Source organism: Anser brachyrhynchus, assembly GCF_964034855.1.
Source record: "Anser brachyrhynchus genome assembly, chromosome: 6".
NCBI lineage: Eukaryota > Metazoa > Chordata > Aves > Anseriformes > Anatidae > Anser > Anser brachyrhynchus.
The window spans coordinates 26,021,094-26,047,363 of NC_137700.1; the positions used below are offsets into that span (position 1 = coordinate 26,021,094).

The window sequence follows — 26,270 nt, forward strand, 5'->3', positions numbered from 1 at the left end:
AATGAGCTCACTGATTTGAGCATTCCTTGTGCGTGAGAAGGGGAAACTCTTAGCTCTTTCAGTAGTAATGAGGAAAAATTACTTTAATTTCAAATGGTCCCGCGCTGTGACCTCAGTCTGGGGGGCAGCCATCTTGTCTTTTCCCCACTAGAATTCAAAGATGTGTAGCATAGACTGGTTAGGTGGTAGTGTGGTGATGCATCTCCCATCATTTTCCCCTCTTTGCTGTCGTTTTTGTCTTATATTCTCTCTTTCCTCCTCCAAGTGTTTGAATGCTCAGAAGCTCTGATAGAAATGCTAGGGAAATGATAGGGAAAGGAAGAATTAAACATCTACTGAACAAAACTAATCCAGAGTTTCAGAGCATGCACAAAGCTGGTTGCATGGAGCTGTTGTCTGAACTCTGAAAAAGGAATTTTAATGAGGTGTTCCTGTGTGGGGTCTTCAATCTCCCAAGCATTTTGGGCCAGTGGCCTCTAGAAGCATTCCAAGTCATCTTGTGGAGCACCATATATTTTGTGGAGACTTCTAGGTCAGAAACAAGAGAAAAATGATCTGGTATGGTTCTGAGTCGTGTGGTTTGGGACTGCTGGTTCTAGGTAGGAGAGTTGCCCTTTGTGTGTGGCTTTCGTGTTTTAACTTGTAACCCAGCTGGTCAGGGAGCAGGGCTTTTGCAGCTGTATAGGAGTGCAAGTGTAACAACCTTTTGCAAATTCTGTAGGTAAACTTGTTACATTGTCTAGTTGTTACACAAATATAGGAAATAAACAAGTGTTTGGGATTTCAGTGACTTAATTTTCTGCCTGCTACTTTCCTGAAATGATGGTTATTTCTTTTAGTTGTTTTGTCTCTGTTAATTTATTTTTAAACCATGACATAATGGGGTAGTATTTTGAGATTTAATGCTACGTGGTTATTTGTTCCCTGTGTATTTTCTTTGACTTTTTTATCCCTTGTTCCTCAACTGCCTAAATTGACTGCTTATTGTGTAAAAGATGCATAGAAAGTACATGCTTAGCTCTTTGCTTCTGAGGTTTGATCCAGGGCTCTGGACTAATAATAAGTGACCTTTTTGATAGTCTATAGAAAAGCATGGTATGCTATTCTCTCCATACCCTCAACCCATGGGGGAAAAATGTGCTCTGCGTGCATGCATAGATTTTTCTAATATATTTTGTATATATGTAATATTCATTGCTGTATTTCTTTGCAAATTAGACTAATCTGATTGTAGGTTTTTAATAAAGACAATATATTTTATTGCCGTGAATGTTTTCTTTAAAAAACCCTAGTTCTTCATTCAAAACCTGCAGAAACAGACATCTGTTTACATTATGTATGTCTTGGTTTTTGAAAGCTCTTTAAACATTCAGTTTAAACTACTTGTGCTGTTTGCCTACTGAGAAGTTCATCACATCATGGATTCTGAAAAACAACTTTTATTCTGCTGAATTAAGCATCTGAACAAGTAGTTTTCAAATCTTTGAAGAATCTCCTTGTTTAAATAGAGATAGAAATTCACTTTTAGACTTGATAAAGGCCCTTTTGGCTATCCTTGTTAACAGGTGAACTAAGTTTAAAGAGGCATTGCTCCATATGCATGGCATATTTGTATGAAAATACACAAATAGCCATTTTATTTGTGTAAGTTTTTTTTAACAGTGACTTCAGCATCAGTGAAAGATAACTGGCTGATAAAATCCTTGCTTTCAAAGCAATTATAAGTGTTTATATTTCTATCATATCCATAGTTTCATGTTCAGTGGCTATCTTGCTCAAGCAATCTCTTTCCCTGCTGTTCCTCATTGCCAGCTGCTGTGGTAAAATAGATCAGGGAACTAACTGGTTGCAGCTGAAAAAAAATCTTTCTTGTGGACTATTTTTCAGCTTGATTAATTCCCTTATGTGTCTAAACAAACAACTATGCTGTTATGAGGTAGAAAGACAAGGAGGCTGCTGAAGTGGGAGTTGCTCTCAGTGATATACATGCACGAGGGTTCACAGGTTAAGTAGCAGTTGCTAGAAGACTAAAGCAATGCAAGTGGACAGACCTCTTGCACGTTGAGAAGTGCTTCTTTGAAGATATGTGCAGACTGACTCTTCTGCTGATGTTACCTGAAAGCATACTGAACAAGCTGCTTATTTTGACTGAATGCGCTGTGGAGATCAGAAAAAACTGGGGAGGAGTACCTGCTAGGTAATGAATGTAAGAATACAAATGCTCACTTAACTGTTTGTATTATTTTCAAGAATACATAGCATCTAACCTTTAGGGTTTTTTGCTTGTTTGAAATGCCCTACTCCTTTTCTGTCCCACCTTTTATTCCAAATGTGGAACTCCAGGTATAGGTCACTGAGTAGTTTTCTAAGCTGTTTGTATTTATCAAATGTTGAGTGGAATTTTAGTACTATTCATGCATATAAGTTCATCCTGTAGGAAATCAGCAGCCTTGCTCAACTGTGACTGATGCTTCTAAAGAAATGTACTGTCTCAGAAGAATTTGAAGATGGTGCCGAGAAGCTCAGGACTTCTTGGTGATGGGTGGAGTATGTTGCCAGTACATTGACTTGAAATTTACGGGAAGTAAACAGTAATAATTGTAGCTATGTATGATGTACCCTTCAATTAAGGGGAATTGTTTCTTGAAGTGCTAAATCAAAATCAACCAGAACCATCACATAATTTTAAAATGAAACTTAAATTCTCATTAGTTGAAGTAAAAATTGATGTGAGCTCGATGAATGCACCAAGCACATGGTAGCAAGACTTCTTTTGTACACGAGAAGACTTTTCCAGACTTATGTAGCATAAGGAATATTCCAGCTCACCATTTATTTCCTGAACAGCCGACACTGCACAGCAGTTTGCTTCTGCAATAGCTTTTTGCAGGCTTTGGGTGAGAATTCCTCCAAGAGGCTGGAGCTGACAGCATCAACCGGATCTGAGTCAATGCCGGCTGGTAACAGATCCTTCTTATAAAGAGGAGAACTGCCCAACCACCTGTGTTCAGAGAGTACTGTTATCTTAACTGTTCTTTATTTTTTAAGATATCTTGTAAGTTTTTTTTATAAGGGCGGTGTTCCTGATCTGTGTGTGAAGAGATGATCATGGTGTATACCAAGCTAATAAGTAAAAGTAACGTACTTGTTCTCAACTTTAGACATTCTTTTCCATAAGTGGTTAAAAACTAATCCTTGGTTCTTTTTCTGTACAAACTGTTTGCCTGTAAGCTTGATACCAAAATAAACCTCATAGTTGTTGCCCATATTGTCACTTTTATTGTTGGATAAATGCTGCTTGACGTGTGAACAGACGCGATGCTTATTAATCTTTCTCACTTGGATCCTGTAGACTAATGCTACATGGTGACTGGCAGAAAATGTACTTCATTGGTCATCTGTTGCAAACACAGCAAATACTGTATATGTGCTCATGTACATGCACTTCAAATAAACAAAAAGGGAAAATGCCAATTCTACAGTACTGCTGGAAAGCCTATTTCCTGTCGTTATGGATTTGCAGTATTTAAAAAACAAAACCTCTGACGGCTCTGGTCACTTAATTATGTTGATGTTATACCAAGATTTTTTTTTTACTGTAGATCTTAAAAGCATGCAGGAAAATATCTTAACTCAATATTTACACTTAACTATAAACGGTGGCTGAACTGTGTGTTCTACTCATTGTAGTCTGTGTAGTTCCTTCTTAAATATTTGCCTTGTATCTCAGTCTTCTGAACAAATCCTCAGTTGTCTCCAGTCTCGTTTTGTTTGTAGTGAAATGAGAAAAGTGATCATCTGCTATCATGTTCCTTGCTGTGATCTCAAAGAGACGAGGATGCCCAGCTCTGTGAATGTATGGGGGCATATGTACTTCAGTGCATAAACCGAAAACAATCCTTCCGCTCTGTTTGGGGAGCAGCTGGTGGGGGAACAACTTCTGCAGAAGAGGGCCTGGGCCTCCTGCTAGAGGAGGAGCTGACCAGGAGGCAGCACTGAAGGCTAATTACAGAACCTGGCTAGCCAGCATGGGAAGAAATTGTTCCCACCTGGGGGCGGTTGTGATGCTCTAGCTGTAGCAGTGCCTGGTAGATCACACGCATGTGCACACCTGTGAGAGAAACAGGGGGCTCAGAGGGTGGGGGGCTAGAGCACCTGGGCTGGTGGAGGGATAGGGTCTGCAGCCTGTGGAGGAGGCATGGGGAAAATCTAAGTGCTGTCTTTAAGGGGAGGCTGTAGAGATGATGCAGCAAGACTCCTTGTAAAAGTGCACAGTAAAAAGACAAGAGTCAATGGTCGTAAACTATAAAATACAAGATTTTATTGGATGTGGAGGGAACATTTTCCTACCTCTGTTGCATAAGCAGTATCAAGAGCACAGAGGTAGGTACTATGTGTCACGGAATCTCCATCTTTCCACAGAACAAAGTTACAGAAATAAAAATTTGAAGTTGCACCTGTTTTGAGGACGTAGATGATCTCTAGGCATTGCTTTCCATATGATTCTGCTGTGTATGGATTTATTTTCAAAGTAGCTTAAGGAAGTTGGCAAAACAAAGGTGCAGTGACGTAGATAAATAAGGCTGCTCATAACTGGAGGAAAAAGCAGTGAGTTGTGATAAGCATCTTCTTTCAAGTCTGCTAGTGGCAATGCTGGCGTTTGTCTGCCCTGCGCTGAGCTTTCCAGCTGATTAGGCCAGAAGTGCTTGCAGGCAAGCATGAAGATCAGAAAGAAAGGTTATGGTACCTATCGTGCCTGGGTTCACAGCGATGAACATAACAGCCCATCCCTGAAGGAGCAGTCTGGCAGCTGACTGCCATTTGTCCAGGCGTTGCTTTCTGTAGCAGAGGATGATGTTGGCAGCTCGGCTGCAGAGCTTTGGTCTTCTGCTGCGTGGGTGATGGCTCCTCCAGGAAACAGCGTCACAGAGCAGATCTGGTCAGCTTTCCCAGCAATGGAAAGAGCCCTTCACGACTGCAGAGGAGTGGTAGGGCAAGTGTCAGCAGGGCAAAAGAAAAAGAGCCATCGTAGAAATCCTTTTGGGCTGCTGTCCCTTAAGGTTGTGCTGCTTCCAGAAGACATCATCCTGCAGCTTTTTTTGTTACCGCTAATTCTCATGTATTTGTCCGGTTAGTAAAGTTAATGTGAAGCATTGGGGAAAGGGAGGTGAGCAGAATAGGAAGTTACAGCCCCGAGTGATTGTTTTGTCTCTTAGGAAAGTGGCTGACCTGGGGTTTGAACCTGTAGGTAGTTAAATACATGCATACAGCTGCTCACATGTGATTCCGAGTAGGTCTGTGTGAAATCTGGTGGTAGCGCATCACTGCAAGCCCTAAGTGTATTCTCTAATAGTTTTAATGCCTAAGTTTATGCCAGAGCAAATTTAACCTCAGTTATGATGCTTCCGCGGTCTTAGGTATAAAAATACAAACATTCTTATTACCATTTAATCTTAAGTTTTACTATGCAAACAGTAAAAAATTGGATGCCGTGGTTGACACACAGGTCAGCATGGATCAGATGGCGATTGTTCATTGTGCCCGTGTTTTGGATGGAGAGAAACATGACTTCCTGGTGAGTTCAGAGTAGGAAGGGGAGTAACATGATATCCTAAAAGGCTTTATTAGGGATGTGTGGGCTAAGTTCACTTGCTTCATTTAGTGCCAAAAGTGAATATTGAGGAGATGCACAGTAACAGAAAGATCATTGTGCGTGATAGTGGTTCATTTAATGAGCAGTCAAGCCTTTCAACAGAGTGACTTTCATTTGCATGGGTTCCTGCAATGGAAAACTCATCTTTGTTGAACAATAGCCAGTGTATCTTTTGTAGTTTATTAAATTGAAGCATGACGATTCTTGTGCCACTTGTTTGTCAAGATGTGGAAAAAAACCCCTGAGTTTCTAATAAGCTTATATTTGCCATACAGGGGTCTCATTTATGTTAGCATGGAACTGTGGGGAAATCAGAAAATCTTGATGTAGCTAGAGTTACTTTATTCTTCTGCTCCTTTATTTTATTTGAAGCTTTTTCTTCCTGCTTTTCCTCAGAAATTTCCTCATCGCTGCTGTTAGTGTGCATAGCCACTAGCATGCAGTGCTTCTGAAGTTTTTTTTGTTCTTGTTTGAAGAATGGGAATTCTCAAGCCTTTTAGTTTGAGAACTTCTTTCTTAGTGTTTTTTTGCAAGGACAGAGCATCAGATACTGCTGAAGTCCAAGAGAAAAAAGAGAAACTGGAGAACAGAACAGACTATATTGCTGGTAGTAGTGACTCTAGTAGATTCTCTTGCAAACTGCCTAGAAAGCAAAGCCTTTATTTTGAAATGTAGTTTCAAACCCCAATGCCACCCTCCACCAGTAAATGACTGTGCACAGTATGGTTCTTCATTACACGTGGGGTCTGTGAAGGAATTGTCAGCGCTGAGGCTGTGATGTGTTTTGGAGATTTTTGTTCCATTCTAAAACTCTTATTGCTGAGCCATTTAATGCTAAATATTTTAGACAGGATTTCGTAGCACATTAATCTGCTTGTACTTACCAGATAAATGCATGAATTAGTGAAAATAGCACATTCATAATTGGATTCTAAGTTTTTGTAACAGGGATTTAAAGTTAAAACATTTTACAATATTTTTTTAGTGGAACTCTCAATGTGAGTCTTTAATGTCCTTTTAAAATGTTCTGAAAACCTTTTTCCCCAGCTGTTACACAACTCCCCGCTTCCTCTAGTGTTCTGTAGCTGTTTTCTTCTTCGATATCAGTATGTAATGAGTATTTTAGGTCACTTGATGTCTTTTGTTTGCTCATGTCCTTTGAAAGAATCAGAGAATCTTTCAGTCTGATTCTTCTGCTGACACATGTAGCTTCTATATACTTCATCTTCCCCTATAAGTAGAGGTTAAAGAACGTGCATTTCCTCCTACCCCAGAGTAGCCCTGGAATGGGATTTCTCTTCGAGCCTTGTGCAGATCTCATTGAACAACCCTGAATCATGTTTGCTGGATTATTTGCTGACGACTTGCCTTTTTATACTATATTATTGCTTTGCCAGCAGTCACTGGACGGGCAGAGGACTAGCATATGCAGGCAAACATTTGTCATTTCGGTGATATGGCTAGAAATAACATTCCTTTAGGTAGGTAGTTGAAACAGAATACCGAGTTTGATAATTTATTCTCTGCTCATGAATTTCAAGTTAGATTACTGTTAAGCTTTTTGAAGTACCTGAGTAAGTTGAATGGGCCATGACATATGATTCTGCCCCAAAGGGAAGTATAGAATGCAATATAGAATCGCATTCCTTTTGAACATCGTACTTACAGTTGTGTGAGAGGATTATGGTGTAAGTGGGATTTTTGACTTCTTATCAGATTGCACTTCTGGACACAATTGAGTTGGGTACTTCTCATTCATAAGATGGGACGGCTTTTTGAAGTCTTGCTTCACTGAATTTCCACTGTTTTCAGATTTTAACATTGTAAAAACAACAACAAAAAATACTACTGACAAATAACGCCCTACCAAAAAACTGAAAATAATCTGTAGAAGTCAGAATTGTATTTTTAACAGCCAGCAGTAACATTGCTCCTTCTTCATAGATTTATTTAGTACTTTTATATTTTAAGCCTTTTAAAAAATGTTTACCTTGAACTTCTCACCATCAACTGTCCTTTTGTATAATGTTTTATTTGAAAAAGGATTAAGGAATTGGAATATCCTTGCCTTATCCTATTATTTCTGTAAAAGAGAGTTTTGCTAAGAATAGTCTTTTAATCTGCTGTCATAACAGCTTCTTTGCCAAACTGTAGTATTACGCAGTTTTCTTCTGATGGAGCCATTCTGGTTTATGATTTGTGTGGCAAAACTGACCTGCAAGAGACAGTTGGCAAAGTGTTGCTTCATGTATTGTGATAATAGGATTCAGCATGGAGCCATCTGTAGGGAAGCTTCATGTGACATTACACTGAAGAAGCTGTAGAGACCCAGTCATATGAAACGTAGTGCAGCAGAGTGAGAATTTCTTTTGTAGATGTAGCTCTATTCATTCTGGTAACGTTTGCTCTAGAAAAATGGTACCGACTACATTTTTTATGATTAAAGAAACATTTCAGGAGTATGAAAAATAAAAAAATAAAAGCTTGAGAAGAAAGGTGGGGTGAGAATCTTCAGGGTTACAAGTGCTGGGCTGTGTAATATTGGGTATTGCAGACTATCTGCCTCTTCATTTACATCCGCATGGCATGCGAATTTAAAACCTATTTTAAAGAGGAAGGAAGATATTTATCTTAAAAAATCTCTGCTGTTGTGTAATCACTTCTTTAAAAAATGTTTAAGAATAGAGAAAAACTCTGCAGTGCAAATACATCTCACTGTGTGACCTCCTCAGTTGATCTATGCAATGTATTCCTGTCCCAACACAAAGTACAAAAACCTGGAAAACTTGCTGTACAAAATACTGTATAGTTGCAAAGTGTTGCAATAAATGAAATTTATAGATGTGGTGCTTAGGGACATGGTTTAGTGGTAGACTTGGCAGTGCAAGGTTAACGGTTGGACTTGATGATCCTGGAGGTCTTTTCCAACCTAAGTGATTCTGATTCTAAATTAGAAGTGATTTATAACTTAGGGAGGATATGTATGTTAAATAAGTGTTATTGGCACAGAGGAACACTTTGCAGGGAGAACAGCTGTGTTTACTTGCTGCTCGTGTTACAGGAACTGACTTGACCATGAGAAGTGCTGGAAGGTTGTATGTGCTGCTTTCCTATTTGTTGCTGACTTGGATATCAGAGGTTGACTTGAGTATCACTAAGCCTTAGATGAAATCTGGGTAAACCTCAAACTATCCAATTCTTAGTACAGTTTTCAGGATGTTTTAAATGCTTATGTTGGTGACTCTCTGTAGAATTTGCTTTGTTTTCAGAATATGTGCATTTTAATTCATACACCAGAAACCAGGAAATCTGGATAGTACCAAGTGTCTGATACGCACAGATGATGAGGAAGTGTCAGGTTTCATCTCCCCTGCCACATCCCAGCAGACTTCCTTGCTTCCTTAGAGGAGGGGAAGGCGGCAGAAGGAATAGCAGATAAACAAGCGGAAACGTTCACGTTTCGTGGAGTTGATAGCATGTGTTCACTTACCCTTCTTTGTTTCCTTGTCTTCAGACTATTGGAAGAGCATCTATCTGCTTGGCACACTGGGTAGTTAATTTCTTCTGATAATATTGCACCCCTGTTTCCCACAAGGGGTGTTTGCTAGCTCATTCTCAGTTGCAGTGTTTTTTAAAAGCTAGGTTATTAAACAGGAAATTTCACGACATGAGGGTACTGGCCTCTGACCATGCAGCTGTCTGTAGGTCTCAATTTCACTAGATAAAACAATGCCTTAACTCTTCATGAGTGACTATCATAGTATTTTTTTAGTTGGAGGCCTGTGGCTTATAGACTGATAATATGTGACTATTTTAGAGAAACTGAGACACGAGATTGGGAAGGTGGATTGGATGAAAGCCTCTTAATCGGATCTTTATTGATAAAAAGCAGTAAATATCTATTTTGAAAAGGGAAAAAGTCTCTGAAATACTGAAGTGTCATTTGTAATTAATTTAATGTGTTTGTGCATTTATTATTTGATCCTTCATTTTCCTGCTTATGCAATGTGTTTGGTGTATTTATGTATCTGAAATAAAGTCAGTTGTCAACTCAATTTGATTGAATTTTAAACACAACAAATGTTTTAGAAGCAGTTCAAATAATATTGATTCCCTTATTTGGGCTATTTTGTAAGAGACGTTTCATAATATGAGAATCCTCTTTAGAAGTGCGCTTAGCAGTTTACAATTGATTTTTGTAGAGAGGGCACTCAAATATTGTGGATGCAGATACAGCATTTGAAGTTTGTGCTGCTGACCCCCACCCAGAAGTAGTGTTTTTTCAAACCACTTTAGAAAATGTTGCTATTTGATATTTGGTTTGCATAAATGTAGGCTTTGAGCTTCTGAGGAAAATGGGATGTGAAGTGGTCATGTTGGCCTCGTCTGTGCTCCGCAGGGAGCTGTGTGTGAAATCGCTGCTGGAGCCTGCTGGGTCTGTCCGTGCCAGCTGGCCAAACAGCGCTAGGAAATGGTTCAGCTGGAGCAGTGTTTAACAACAGGAATTGTTTTTGCAGCTTCCTACGTGTTTGGATGTGTTCTTACACTATGTATTTCTAGACAAATTTCAGTATCTCTATATTCTGTTAGTTAGTCGTCATTTTATTGCCGCCAACCACAGATTTTTTCCTTACCATTAAAGGACCTCTAAAATGGTAGTTACTTCTGCCATTATTTCAGAAAGTTTGAAGTTACTTGAAATACAGACATAGAAAAGCTAACAATTGCCTAATACAAAAATCACTGAGTGCGGCTCGCTTTCTCCAACTTCAGGTTTTTCCCATTTCAGGTTCAGCTGTTAACATTTTGGCACTAATGAGTGCAATCTGGGACTGAGGTGATCTCTGTTTCTGGCTACCTGGTACTTGAACATAATTTGATGCAAGGAATTCAAGTAGTGGTGCATAAAACATAAAGTTTGAAATGAACTATTCAAGCTGTGTCATGTACCCCTGGTTTTATTATTAACCTTTTATCACGGTTTGTGAAACATTTGGGGTGAGGTTCCCAAAATTCATCTAATTTTGGCTTAGATGTGATGGCATGGATTGGATATGTGTGATGGACACAACACTAGGGAAGAAGCCAGCTTCACGTCCCTGCCTGCGTGACTAACCTGGCCCCTCAGCGCCAGGGCCTAGCTCCTGTGACACCTCAGGGCTCCCCAGCCTCTGTGGCAGTGCTCAGGAGGGGCAAGGAACAGTGCTGGGAGGCAAAGCTCAAGGGGCTGTCTTTGCCAGCAGCAGCTGCTGGAGAGCTCTGCTTGGGAAATACGTCCCTCTTCCCTGAAGAAAGGCCTGTCTGGTGGCCAGTAGTGGCTCTCCTCTCCCTTCCTGCAGCAGACCAGGGAGCTCTGGAGCGCTGGTGGTTGGATTCAGTCAAGGCTGCGTGCCTGCGCTGCTGGCACAGGGCCTGCCATGGAAGCCGTTCACTAACGGCTAGAAAAAGGAGCTAATCAGTTTAATTATTATTTAATTATCAAAAATGAAACGCATTTACCATCATTTACGTTTTTAGAGCTCTAAGTGAGACGTGGTTTCTTTGTGTGAGGGTGAAGTGCATGGTCTGGAGTGTGAGAGGGTTGAAGGAACTGCCTCAGCTGTGAGGAGGCGCAGGAAAGCCTCTGCTGGACGATGCAGGCAAGGTAGGTTGGCCCTGAAGCTGGACTTAACAGAGTATAGGATACAAATATTTTTGAGGTGGAAAAGGAAATATGGAACAGATATCATGTACTTTTATGTCTGTGGAGAAAAATGGGGGAATAGAGAGCAGAAGCAACCCAGAGTCCGGAGAGATGTATGCGTTTTGAAAAGGAGGCCTGATTTTGAGAGAGTACCTGATCTACAAAAGGGTCTCTGAACACTGAAGTGACCACATGTATTTAAGTCTGTTCATACATAAAATTGGTTAGTTTTCTCCATTTTCAATTCCTGCACTCGGTCACTACTAATCTGGGACACAAAGCACCTGGAGATTCTTGGGATTTTTTGTATTACATCTGTAGATGGTGGTTGTAGGAAAGCTCCCCGTATGCTGAGGTGATAGGATTACTTGTCTGTTCAAAACAGAGCTAGGATCTGAGGGAGACATCTCTTCTGGGGACTAAAATCGGATTATCAATCTTGTTTTGTGAGTGGCTCTTTCAAAAAGTGGTAGGTCCTTGGGATGTTCTTTTTTTGGTGATCTGTTGATCTTTTTTGTCAAAGGGAAAGGCTTTGCTTAGAGCCTCTTACGGTGCTCACATCCTTCCCAAATACAAATTTTGTATTTTATAGCAAAGCCAGTGCTTGTTCTAATTTTAACGGTTCCTCTATAACCTTCCTTATATTCCTTACTTTTCTATAGATGAGATATGGGGTTGCTGTGCAGGTTTGAATTGAAATTTGGTATGGATTGCTAGTGCTGCTGTGTGAACCTGTACTGTTTAGGTGGTAACCAGCTAACTGGGGCTCCAAGGGGATTTTGTACTGCAGAACTAAGTTCAGTTTGTTGCAATTGCATTCAGTTAGGTGATCATCTTGTGGAAACTGTAATAAGGTTTATACTAGCTAAGAAGAGGCTGCTAGAAAAAGGGGCAGTTTGTTTCCCTGCACATCCTCACATTCTTGTTAGATTCTTCAGATTACAGGTATAATAATCAGATGAGATGACAGAAATATACGAAGAAAACGAGGAGAAAAAAAACTACTAGAAAAAGCTATCATGTCACAGGGGCAGTGTGAGGTTACAGCCACTGTATGAACTTGTAAACTGCAACATTATATCACTGGAAAGATTGCATCCGTAGTAATGGTTTTCATGCCTTGTTAATTTAGAACACTGCATGGTTTTTTAACATAAAATGTACCAAGAATAGAGCTAGTTCAACAAAGACGGGTCTAAGTCTTCACAAGATCTGCCAGTCTGGCAATGATGTTTGCTGAACCACTGAGGTAATTCATTGGTGTAAGCACCCTGTATTAAAGTCTCTTAAGTTTCATTTTGCTATCGCATGCTCAATAGTTTTTTCTTTGTGTTAAAGCCACATTTATTTTTCTTGCAAAACCTGTCATTTTCTTTTCTGGAATTATTATCCTTAGTGGAGAAAGATACCTATTTGTTGTTAAATATTCAACAGGCTCCTGGAAATCAGAAAAAATTGGCTTTGAATTCTCTTTAGAAATTAGGAAACCAAACCAGTCCTACACTTAAAAAAAAAAAAAATCAAATCTCTTGTCTTTGGGCAAACTGAAGTGACTTCTTCTCTGTTTGAACTTGAATGCAGTAGGCAAGTCTAAAAGTGCTCTTGTTACAATTATGCACGTTTCCCCTGCCTCAGTACTTTTGCTCTGGATGACCAATGAGATCTGGTGTCTATCTTTGCTTTACTGAAGATGTAACTAATTAAATTTGACTTTCTGATGGCCAAAAGATCTGGTAAAGTAAAATTTTGTGGTAAGAAATGCACCTGCACTGCATTTCTGACCTATGGTACGTAAGAAGAACTCCCATATATATATGGTTGTGTTTAATAGTTGCCTGTAAAAAGTAGCTTCAGAGATCAAGGTGGAGACTCGAAATTTTGTGATATGGCACTCTTCCTGTGAGTGGCAGAAGCTAAAAAGATGACTTTATAATGCAGATTTACATTAGATTTAAGTATAACACTTCCATATCAGTTATGCACGGTCTAGGGACCTCATTAAACATGTGTCAACATTAGGAGTAGTTTAGAGAGTCGTGTGGAAGTTGTTCAAGTTAAAACCATCTGATATGTGAAGACATAATTTGAAAGCTATGCAGAATTTTAAGAAAATTAATCCTTTAGCCAATAATGGGAATATTTCATTTAGAGTAAGCTTCAGATCTTTCAGAATTTCTTCAGCATTTGTAATGGTCTAGTGATATCTTACTGCAGTGTTCACCCAGCTAATGTTAACTCCCTTTTCCAAATCCCTTGTCTGTATTATCATTTAACAGAGCTTGAAGTACTGCGGAGTATAGCTGTTGGTTTCAAGGGCAGTATGAAAAAAGAAAATGTCCTTAAAACCCTGGTTACTTATGTGAATAAATAAGTGAGTTTTGAAGTTACCTTTAAGAAACAGAATGCTTTTGTTCTTTCGTTTTCTAAATTTGACCATTTGAAGCATTTGTTTTATTAACTCTCCAAAAACCAGGCTCCATTTACAGTACCCCATTTAGCAGATGTCCAGAAGCCTTTAAATGCGGCAGCTGAAAATTAGACAAGCATGCACAAACACAGGATGCATACAAATTAGCTATGTGTGAACTGTATTTTCACAAAGAAATTAAATAAACTTAGTTAATGCAAGAGCTTGACATACACTGTGCATTTGTTTTGCTTTCAGTAGCAATCTAGCATATACTTGAAATACTGTTGGCTTTCATGATATATTTCTCTAGGTCAACCATAGATTCCTACAGAATTTTTCATTTCTGTGGTGTTAGATCCCTTTATTTTAATTGGAATTTTCTAAATGAAGTTATTGAATTATCACTGATACCTAGCATATGTTATTATGATGATAATTTATGTAATTGTTTTATTTTAGAATTGCCTTTTACCAGTTCTGCATTTCTAACTGTCGTGATCTTCATTCTGTCACCCTACATATGTGATCAGCTTCTGAAGTAATCTGCCTCCCTAATTGTAAATCAGTTTTTCCCAGGATGCCCCCATCTTCAGTATGGGGATCACTGTCTTAACTGGTTTTTGTGTTGTACTTAAGATACGTCTTGCCCCACGGACTGGGGGACAAGATGAGTTTCCTAATTTTCCTCTAAGTCCATTCATGGTTGCTCTTAGCAAAGGATTGCTCAGAAAACATGAATGTGAAATGTGAAAACAAAGTCTGATTCCAGGCAAAACTTGTAACTAATGATGGTTGTTCTTTTCTATGATTTTTCTCATTTCAGGTATTTTATTATATTTCAAGGTATTAGGGTATGAAAATATCCTTTCAGCCATACTCCTTCACCACAGCAGGAACCAAATGAATGCGCACAGTTCCTTTCATAATAGGATACTGAGAATAAGGCATTGTGTGCTGTAGCCTGTGCAGCCAAATGCAGCATGGGATGAATCCTGAATTTTCATTTTGTGTTGTCTAGCAAAGGTATAAAACGGGAATTAACAAGCAGTCTTAGAGACTTAGCTGTACAGAGCGTACAGCTGTACATCTCCACTCTTTAAACTGACAATATTAAGTCTATTTATTTGTCCCTAGTAGGAAAATTATCTCTTGGGTTCCATTTCCCTGTCTCAGAGGAAGCAACATCTCTAAAATGTATGCTTTTTGTCAGTTTATAAGGCAACCTTTGAAGCTTTCCTGTTAGCTGTTACTATCTCTGCTGAGAGAAGAGTGCAGAAGAGGTCATAAAATATTTCATGCTCTTACATAAACTGAGAGATTCTTTCTTCCATAAAACCTGTTCCATTTCTTTTCCTCTATATGCCTGGAACGCATGTATTCAGGTCACTGCGTGATGGAAGTCTATTATACATGTGTTATTTTTAAAGTGATGTCTGATTAAAAAAGCAAGAGTTGGCATCTAGTTGACAGGAAGGCTAGCAAGTATGATAGCCAAGAAAATATTATTTGATGATGGTGTGGCACTGAATTGAAATACTCAGATGTCTAGTTGAAAGCACACAGTCTTCAAATTAAATTCTAATTGCAGATATATAAACTTGCTGCAGTTAACTCAGGGATACAGATAACCAAAATGTTACATCACTCAAATCCAGCCTTAACAACTGGATAACAGGCCCAGGTCTGATAACCTTGTTGGTACCATGAGCTCCGCGTAGCCATAAACCTCAGTTGAGCCGCAGCTGATGCCAGCTCTGCTTTGAACACATAAATTTAATTTACAGTGTGGAAGTGTGCTGTGCAGAGTTAGCACTGCTACGCTGGAGGCCCCTTTATAGCAGTGCCCTGTGGTATATAGATCGTAGCTTTAAAAAGCATCAAATAAAGTGGGGCCTGGCATGAGCATCGTGTCCTCTCTCTCCGCCTTCTAAAAAAGAAGCCAATTTATGCATTCTCATAGGCAGATCTATTGAATGTGCTCCTATGTTTATATAATTTTGCATTGTGGGATTTTGTTTATATCTAAGTCCCTCTGGCCATTATTAAGGTTTTTAATGCACCTGCAGTGAGACTTTTTAAGCAAAAGCCGTGGGAGCATAGGATTACCTCTCTTTCCCACCCCACCCTCCCGGCCCAAATCCTCTGGTTGTCTATGTCAGACAAATATTTGGGCTGTACTGGAAATACATTTTAATATACACTGTCCATATGCTGTTCTGTGTCCTGACTAATAAATGGAATGCTTTCTGTCTGACACATGAAGTTTGATATCAGTATTCAAATACAGCAGTATATGTTATATTAAAGAGATCTTTAAGTCAGCAAGTATATATAGAACAGTGGTTGAGAAATGCCAAGGTACATGCCTTTCTTTAAACAGAAGTAAATGGCAGAAGTTTGTATATTCACATATAAACGTTGCTGTACATGCTTTCTTTTATTCTGACATCTTACTGCTGTTTTCAATATGCTTCAATTAAAGCTGAGTGAAGAACTTTGGTTAATCCTGATTGTCAGTATTACTCATTTGTGGGGGAGGAGGAGAATGGGGTGTCAATGAAACGTTTTTATAAATGTCCATACTTCTTAAAGTTAGCCATAATATTTACTTTCATAGGCTTATGCTACTTGTCTTTTAAAATTTTTTAAGTTGATATGTGTCTCTTAAGTTTTGAAAGAGTTACAAGTTCAGTGGGTCCAAGTGTTTTAACACTGTCATGCCTTTACAACTTAAGCTTCATCAGGCTGCGTAACAGAAGCGATGAGCAGAAATTGTTGACCATCTTCAGTCTCCTGCAAGAAGAATGAATTCTGGTATCTGCTAGGGGAATCAAACAAATGACTATGCACAGTCTTGAGGGTCCTCCGTGGGACTTTTCCTGTATGGGCATAGTGTTATTTCTATTTCCAGCTTTTTTTGTTGTGCTTTCTTGAGTAAATGCTACCTACGGTAATCTGAATAGTTAAGAAGTTAATATATCAAAACACATCCTGTAATGTCTTAGAGTTCAGCTTTGGAATATCCTTACCTTGAGTAATTTTGGGCTGCCACATACTGAAATTGGCTGATGCAAGATATATTGAAGGAAAAGCACAATAGCTGATGTGTGAGATGAAATTGAAGTGTTTTGCAGGATTCTTTCCCTGCTGACAGTGATAGCATTCTGGCAAGTTCACAGTTAATAGGACAAATGTATTATTAGTTCCCTCATTAATAATAGAAATCTGGAATCTGCATCCTGCCTTTCTTTCCATATGTGCTTCTGTAAAATTGCTAGAAAGTGGAACAAAATGTCAAATTTCAGGCAGGCAAGCTTATCTGATATAGCTTAATCATGTTTTAATGAAAGATGGTGCAGGGATGCATTGTGTAAGAATCTTGAAAGTCTGCCAGTTTCTGCATTTAGACTCACTTTAATATTTTAAGGCTAAAACTTTTTGTGCTGTGGATCTTTGAAGCTAGACTTCATAAGACTAGTCACCAGTAAATTAGTGGATGGGAAAGACTGAAGCCTTTTGGCTTTGTTCTTGGAGGTGTATTTGCAGAGCTGGGCAGTACCAGGCGCTTCCTGAGGTTGCCTTCTGTGCGAGGTGAGTGGGCAGGGGGCACAAAGGAGTCTGAGCTGAGGGGGAGCCAAGCACAGAGTAAAAGTAAGTTTGCTTACGAAACTTAAGGCTTAAATTCTCCATGGTTGATGGACAGAGCTGTAGAAGTTACGAGACTTGGAGGTGGGGAGCACAGAGGAGCTGGATGTCAGGGCTGATTCAGGCTGAGGAAGCTGTAAAGGCCGGATGAAATGGAGGGAAAGCATATGTATGTTCTGAAACTTCTGCTGTCTGTGCTGATCTGAGTGCTTCCCAGTTACCTCCAAGGGACTTATTTACATCCCCTGGTAGCACCATACAACAGGTGTAAAAAAATGGCTTTTGTGAGAGTTGACTCCATTTCTTCTCAGGTCAAGTAAGTCAATTTTATGCTAGAAACACATGCATTTAAACTGAAGTAATAGACGCAGCAGAGGCCGATAATTTTTGATGTAGAGTGCAAAGGGTTGCAAAAGAGGGCATGATAACTGAGATGCAAGTGTAGATGCTCCTTCTCCTTCACTTCTGGGTACCTTTCCCGCCTTCCTCATTTAATCCCTCTTCTCTCTTGCTGTCACGGTTCTATCAATATCATTTTTCTATCTTATCTGCAGATCTGGGGCACTTAAATTCTCTCTCTGCTTCAGTCAACATAAGCCTGCACTATAACCTTGTGAAGTTTTGGGGAATAAACTTCCTGCAAAGTAGGAAAAGAAGCCACTGCTATGATTGTGATTGCAAGTGCTCGAGCATATGGTTAGCTACCTGAAAATTTTTTCAGGCTTGTTACTAGGTTAACTGGGCAACAGGCTAATGCATGTGTTCAGCTAAACTGTTTGGTGTCTTCATCCTTCTCGTGTTTTCAACTGCGCTGACTGTGTATACTCCAGTGAGTAATGGGTTAGAGTAAACAGCAGGATCTTACTCCAAAGTAGACTTTTTTTTTTCTTTGCTGCACTTTGGGTTACAAGTTACTACATGTATTAGAATTTAAAAATCTAACAGTAACTTGAAATGTGGCTCCAGAGCTGCTGTATGCAGTTGTATTTTGAAATGTAAAAAATGCCTTATTATATCTAGTAGAGTATTTGTTTTCTTCCGTGCTTTGACGGCTTTTGCTTGTGCATGGCATCCTGACTTGAAGTTTCTCAGGAATTCTTTAGATTTTTTATTCAGGAAGCAATCCCTTCCCTGAAATAGGGCTTTACTGAAAGTGCAGAACGTGTTTGGTTGGCTTTGCTGTGTAAGAGCAGGGCTGTTTGGTTTTACTCACTGCCTCTTGTAAATAGGTCCTGTAAAAGCAGCAGTCTCAACTGCAAAACCCTTCTCCTCAGTCTTGCTCTCAGGCCATTTTCTAGGTCCTGGAAACACTGCCAAGTAGTGGTCTGAGAAACATTTGAACTTCATAGGCTGGTGGTATATGGGCCAAGGTAGCAGTGGAGTGTTTGAGGCGTGGTCCAGATAGATTAGGTCCCTTACAAAATAAATATCCAGAGCTGTTGTAGTTTTTCGTCAGTCAGTATAAGGGTAAGGTACATTTTAGGTTGTTTATGTTCTTCAGATGAGATGTATGGCTCTTTATTTAACAACAATTTAAAGACCACAGTTGCAGAGGAAGCCTATGAAGCCCTAACATGACAGTGCTTTTCTAGAAGTTTGTGCCTTTTCCCATACATTTCTTACTTTGTTCTTTACTGTTTTTTCATTGTTTTTGTTTGTTTGTTTTTGTTTTTTACATTTCAAGTTTTAAGTGTTGTGACTGACATCGGTTGATTTTTTTTTCAGCAGAGTAGAGACACATTTAATTATATCTGAGTGCCACCGAATTATGCCCCTAAAACATCTTATTTTTTTTAAGTAAACCATTAAAATTACACCATTAACAACAGTTTATAATTTGTGTGGAATTAAGATAATTATGTAATAATTCTTGGTACTAGAAAGTTTAGCAGTTGGTTATTCTGTTTTTTTTTTTTTTTAACTGTAAGTCTCAAATGCCCTGAATGATAATAGTGTATCTACAATATTCTGCATTAGGAATATACATTGGAATTTTTTCTCTTTTAAAAGTTTTTAAGTAGCTACTTAAACACATTTTTAAATATTTGAATTTGTATGTTATCCATCAGTAAAGTCAGTGTCTTAGATGTTTCTTTATTTAGGCAGGACAGTGAAAATAAATTTTGGCTTTAACTGATTTGAAACTTGGGGAGTAAAAATGTCTTGTACGTACTCTGGGACTTGAAAACCTTCTTTAGGTTCTCTCTGGTTTTCTCTGTAGGTATGGGAAGGCAGATGAAGGAGGAAACAGTTGTTTGAGAGACGTGAGCTTTCTGTTCCTCATGTGCAGCAGAGAGGGGAAATGGCAAAACCAAAGACTAAAGAATTGAAATTAAACCTAGACTGAGTGAGATGGCAGACTGGCACCTGGTTTGCTTGTGCATGCTGTAGTCCTGGCTGGAGTCGTCTATTAGCCAAATGTTTTGGCAAATATGGGCAGAAGCTATGATAATCTGTTCCTGCCCATGGCAGGGGTGTTGGAATTAGATGATCTTTCAGGTCCTTTCCAACCCAAACCATTCTGTGGTTCTACGATTCTAGAAAAATATTCATAGTGCTTTCTCTCTGGCCAGGAGGTAGAGTCCCTGTATTCCCTGGCAGCTTTGCTCTGGGAGAAAGCTGTAGGGTTCAGGGGGTAGTGATGAGAGCTTAAAGCTTCCAGGTGTCCTCCTGTATGTGGCACAGGCATTAGATAAAGCGAAAGAGATAATTACATACAAAAACTTTGCACAAACTGCTTTTTTTAGGACTAGCATAGTTACTGTAATAGTCCAGAATGCAGGCTTGTCAATTAGGAAGCATATATTTAGCGTATGAATGATTATTTTTGCTTTTATCTCTGGAGCAGAGAAGGATAGACTAATGGGCTGTAGGCATTATCTAGGTGGCTGCGATGCTAATGTGTTCAGAAAGGAGTGAAAACATTGCTACGGAAACAGTGCACACTTTTTTTTTTAACCTCAGTAAGAATAAACAAGGATTCCTTTTATATGCTGCTATATGCTAAAACACTGCTTGTAATTATAAAATCGTTAGTAAACGCAAGTTTCCCAGTGCATACTGGTGAGCATATTGATTGAACATGTAGCAAATGGCAAAGCTTTAAGGCAGTGAAATTTGCTTGGTTATAGTACCATGTACCGTATACATGCAAAATCTGTTAATATAAAGGAATTATTTTCTAAGAGAATGATGTACCTCAAGGTCCTTTCTTAACCTGTACTCGGTTTGTTTGACCCTTTGATCCTGTGAAGTTTACCAAGTTGGAATTAAACTGCACACCTGGCTTTGACTACTCTAAATATTGACATGTAAATGGTAAGTTGTCAACATTCATCTGAAAACTCCAAATGGAAAGGAACAGCCCTTTCTGCATTCATTTTAGAGGAATTATCCAAAGTGAAGTATTAAACTTTCATTATCTTGATGCTGATACCAAATAGCAGAGCTCTACTAAGCTGTTCCAGCTAATCCTACATTTTTTCAATGTTGCTGCATCTTAATACAGTTTCAGTGGATAAACTCAATGTTTTGGGGTTTTTTGTTTTATTTTGTTTTCTCAGCTGACAAAGAACAGATGTAAGATCATATGAAGGACTGTCTTTATTCCTTGTTTTCTGATTTTCAGAAATTTGCCTGGCTGATTTCATACTTTCCACAACAGATTTTCTCCCTTCGTTTTTTGTCATTATATATCTATTGGGCATCTTTGTTCCAAAGCTTTGGGAATGTGTGAGTGCATCTGTGAAGAAAGTGCTGAGAAAGTGTCAGAGTCTGAAGAAGCAGTAATAAAAGGGATAGGGAAGTAAGAGGTGGGGACGGCGTTGTATGTTGCTAAGAAATTAGGCCTTTTAGCTCCTTGGAGTAAACCACCATCATTCCCATAAACCTAGTCCTCACACTCTGAAGTCCCAGCTTGCATCCATCTTTTCTTGTCCCTAGCAGCAGTTCCTGTCCAAATAAGCTTCCCCTATCAACTGGAGAAGGAAGCCTTTAACAATACGTGCTAATGCACTGATGCAAACTGCTTTGGTATTTCATTAAGGTTTTGTGACTGAGACTCAGCTTTTAACAGTATTTAGGAAAAAGGGCTTATTTCATGGACTTTTTTTTTTTTTTTTTTTGAGATAGCTATTAAGGTAGTGTATTTTTAATTTATAGTATGTTAAATAGTAAAAACGTGTCCTTTTTTGGAATTTCAAAGTGTTTTTATTGCACCTACACATCTGAAATGAATGTAGATTAGCCAGTTGAAAGAGGAATTCAGCAAGCTTTGAAATTCTGAAGGCATTAGCCTTGTAGAACCTTTGTGATTATCTGTGAAGGCCATATATGTGCTATCGGCATTTTCAAAGCTTGTTTAAAATGTAACAAATGTATAGTATAATGATGTGTGGAAGCAAAGAATCTGTCACTGTTTGGGGCTGATAAATAATGATAATGGGAAAATGTTGCATAAGTTAATAACAAAGGAAGACAGCATGCTATTGTTCTTGAAGAAATGAATAAACTTCTTGGAGTCAAACAAGAATTTGTACTACTAGACATCTGTTACAACTCAACTCACAACCCATGTAAAGAGAAAACTAAACGAATACAGCTAACATCGAAGAAGCAGGAAGTGATACAGTAAAAGCAATTGTGCAATTTTAGTATTTTATCCTATGGACATGTGCATTAAGATGTTGTTTATTTTAATTCAAGGGATTTTTTGTGTGAAACATACGTCCTTTTTTCCTACTCTTGTTCTCTCTTCCCCTGATTATTACTTTGTTTCGTAGAAGCTTGTATGAGAGGTCTCTGACAAGGCCAGTTTTCCTTTTCTGTCCTTGATTAACTGTATGTGTTTCCACATCAGTGACAGGTGCTCCTGGCAGTTGAGACCAAGAATGTGTTCATGATTTTAATGTCTGGAAGATGTCTTGATAGTCTGTCACTCTTGTTGCATGAGTCATATAACATTTTAGGTTGGAAGGGACCTCTTGAGGGCACCTGGTCCAAACCCTGCTCATTTGCAGCATGTTTGTGAAAAGGCATGGCAGCACTCGTAGAGCTCTGTGGATGACACAGTCTAATTTTTGATTTTCTGTTCACTGGCATCTTAGATTTTTGCTACCAATCATTCGATTTTGTTTTTCTTTTTATTTTTTCCCTTCTAGGTTCCCATTTTAGGAACATACCTAAAAATAATTTTTTTTCAAGCATGTGGCTTCTCATTCCAACAGACATTAAAAACAGCGTAGGTTTGCATATGGGCCGTTTTTGAGAAGCATCTTCTGCATGTTATAAGGAATTTTTCCTGTTGTCAGATTACATACAGTTATAAGATATTAGTTTTTCAAATTTTATTTCTTTACAGGCCAGAAACGAAATTTGGATGAAGCAATCTAACTAAGTTGCCGTCATGAGCAGAAGCAAGCGCGACAACAATTTCTACAGTGTTGAAATTGGAGATTCTACGTTCACTGTGTTGAAACGGTATCAAAACTTGAAACCAATAGGATCAGGAGCACAGGGGATAGTATGGTAAGGTTTCTTTAAGGTGTAAATGTACTTTTAGTTTACCTTAATAGAATTTTCAGTGTCTTAACAGCTGTACGTTACGCGAGAACAGCATTAGTAAGCATTAGCTGTTTTTCCTCAACAATGGCTTTTGCTCTTGCTTTTTGACCTATGTCCCTTCTTGCTTCAGAACTGATGCCCTTCTGTGCAAATCAGTCAGCTGTGCTGAGTCCCATAAATTAATGGGGTAAAACCTGGATAAAGAAACTAATCCTAATCCTAAGCCACACTGTTTACTTACAGTGAAATAAAAGCCAGAAATACTCTCTGTATAATATTCGATGCTTCTAAATGCTTTTACTTCTCAAAATGATTTGTTAGGGGCCTGTTTCACTTAGTTTTATAATCTATCTAGTCTCTGGTACTAATTAACGAGCACTTGTGATGCAGGCTTTCAGGGTAATATATAAATATCCGGTGAAGTTCAGGAACATTGAACATTTGACTTGACAGTGTAAATTGTTGAATGAGAGCTCTGGACTGAAGAGTGTCCGACTGACTGAATATTGGTGACAACTAGCTGCTTTAGGCACTGTTTCCTGTGCAGCAAAATTACCCCAAAGGTAAATGTTGGTTTAAGATTCTTGAGACTTTTTTTGAACGATCAAGGATAAGGTATAGATAGCATAGCAATTTGCAGACTTGCCGATTTATTGTAACTTTAAGATAGTAACTAGTGACATAAAAATAGAGAAAAAATGTCAAGGAAGAGGATAGGAAAAAGCATAATCCTCTCAAACAGTTTTCCCTTGATCTTGTCCTCATCAGTGTTTAGAGAATGTATGGTACGTTTGTTTTTAATTCATATTTGTGTTTTAGCTGGCATAGCAATAAAGCAGTGTTCTCAGTGGAAATGAAAACTTGAAGGCCACTAACCTAGAAAGAGCTGTTTTTGAAGTGCTAACTTCTCACAGTAAGATTATTTGGTCTATAAGTAGCAGCAGCAGAAATAATAATCTGAATTTTGTACATGTGTGTATTAATATAATGAGGCAGATTTTTGGCTGGAGTCTGTTTAGTTGCTACAGAAAAGACGGCAAAAGCTTTAGATGTTACCACTTCTCTTCTGATTCCCGGTCATATGTTACCTCCTGTTTTCCAAATTTACTGCCCTTCCCAGAGCTGAGATTCAAAAACTGATCATGTAATTACTCTAGCATCATTCTGTAATTACTGCTAGTGGTAAATGAAGCTGTTTTAGTTAAACCACTCTGATCAGCCTGAAGCAGACTGGAGCACTCATGTGGTTAAATCTTGCCCATGTGTCAAGGAGATGGGGTGTAATTCTTGTGATTTGTTTTTGTTTTAACTGACCGAACTTGATTTGGAGGAATATGAAGGAGATGGCCTAAAGTCTCAACCATATCTAACAGTGAAACAGACTCTAAAGCTGCTACAGCTATGTATTGAGGATGCAGAAGTTTGGCATTCTTTCCTGATCACCTCTTTGCTTCTCTTTTATAAGATATTCCTTATCTTCGGGGTAGATGGGGGAAATTCAAGGTAGTGGAAAATGTAAACCAAAGAAAGTTATCAGTATGTGTTTTTGCCTTTTCTTCTTTTTTTTTCCCTATCAATTAGAGGTTTATATGATAAAAATATCATTCAAGCCTACACACTATACAGACAACATATTTTTAGTTGTATTCAGTAAAAGCTGACCATTTACTGGTGGATGTTCTTCATTAGGTTTGTACACTGTTCTTGATAAGAGACAATAAAATGGTATTTTCCCTGCTGAAGCTTTTTTAGTAGCTGACAAATATTTCCTGAGTCTGCACAGTAGTCAGCTGCTGTATTACATCTTACAGGAAACAAAATCCCTGCCTTCCTGTCGTGGAAATGTGATATATATGGGAGTTGTCCCCGGTAACAATCTTCATCAGTTAAACAGCCTGTGTTACTGAATCATATGGCAGTCTTGGCATTTGTCTGCAAACAAAATTTTATTTTTCCTTTTTATCAAGTACAAGCCAGTGACATCAAGATGTTAAGGCCTTCCTAGCATTTTTTTTTTTGTTTGCCTTATCTTGACATCAATACTCTCATTGTCATGAGGATATTAAACAGCTGCATACTGCATAATAAATGACAGCACAGGACCCATGTATAACCTACTTTTCCTCTCTCCTTCTTCCTACCTTTCAGTGTGAAGATTATACATAAAAGTGATGTGTTTTTTTTTGCGTTTGAAATGTTTTCAATCTTATTTAGGCAGTCTGTTTTCCAGTGCCAATGAGTGGCAAGAACTCAATACCTTTAGTCAGATATTCTAGGAAGCAGAAATCCTGCATTTTTTTTTGTGGAGATTGTCTTGTGTTAGGAGTATGAAGCAGGGAAAACCTTTCTAAATCTTGAATTTCTCAGCATACAAGAGCACCTTGTTGTAGCACGCCCTGAATCTGAATGATACTGGAAGTTTGGTATATCTGCAGACATGGTAAATGGTATCTGGAAAAGGTGAGAACTGCCACAGCTAAAGGAACTTGACACTGAGATGTAATAATGTTATTTTTAATTACAGTGCAGCTTATGATGCCATCCTTGAAAGAAATGTTGCAATCAAGAAGCTAAGCCGACCATTTCAGAACCAAACCCATGCTAAAAGAGCCTACAGAGAGCTTGTTCTTATGAAGTGCGTTAATCACAAAAATGTAAGTGGAGTGTCCTGCTTTAAATGTTAAAGACTTAACTAGAAGGTTATTCTTTGTAAAGATGACTCAGAGGATGGCATTGTTTGTAGATTTTAGTGGTTTTCAGAGCATGGTTTTTTCTTCATGAAAAGTACAAAAGGATCTTTCAGAAGAGTTGGTGCAGGCTGGTGTTAATACCTGCACAGTTTTAAATTCCCTCTTCAAACTCAGGAAGGGAGGCAGTGTTACATTGCTACTTTTTACAGACAGCTGTTTCTGCTGCTAAACAAGTAGGAGGAGACAGCCAGCAATAGATTTTGGTTTTATTTTTTTGTGGTGCATGAACAAGTTAGGAATCTGGGTTGTGACAGCAGGAACTTTCTGATGTTTGCGAAGCTGTGGAATAGAGCAGATTACAAACATGGGGAGAGAATAAGTGACAAAATTATCAGAGCTGGACTACAGAAGGCTGGTATTGATCATTTTTTTCCTTCAGAGGCAGTTGTATGTCATCTTCCTCACCTTCCCTCTTAATCCCCCTTCAGCTAGTTAAAATTCCCCCTGGCCTTTAGGCAAGGAGCGAGTCATAGAGGATTTACTCTTTTAGCTACTTGAGAAAATTTTGTATTTGTTTTTTAAGACATGCGTGGTTTATAAGTGGATTCTACCCAATAGCATGATTTA

The 26,270-nt window shown here is 38.7% G+C and overlaps 1 protein-coding gene across 6 annotated transcripts in view; it reads left to right on the top strand.

The window, feature by feature from the left end:
• The window catches only part of MAPK8 (mitogen-activated protein kinase 8), a 255,148-nt gene that overhangs the window by 204,996 nt on the left and 23,882 nt on the right, over positions 1 to 26,270 (top strand). For 5 of the 6 annotated variants that reach the window (XM_080596999.1, XM_080597002.1, XM_080597000.1 and 2 more), the window contains 2 exons: positions 22,751 to 22,917; positions 25,478 to 25,607. In XM_080596999.1, the coding sequence (XP_080453125.1) occupies positions 22,796 to 22,917; positions 25,478 to 25,607 (252 nt within the window). In that variant the 5' untranslated portion in view covers positions 22,751 to 22,795. Of the gene's footprint in view, positions 1 to 22,750; positions 22,918 to 23,343; positions 23,517 to 25,477; positions 25,608 to 26,270 lie in introns of those variants that run through there. The other variant, XM_080597003.1, reaches the window with a different exon arrangement.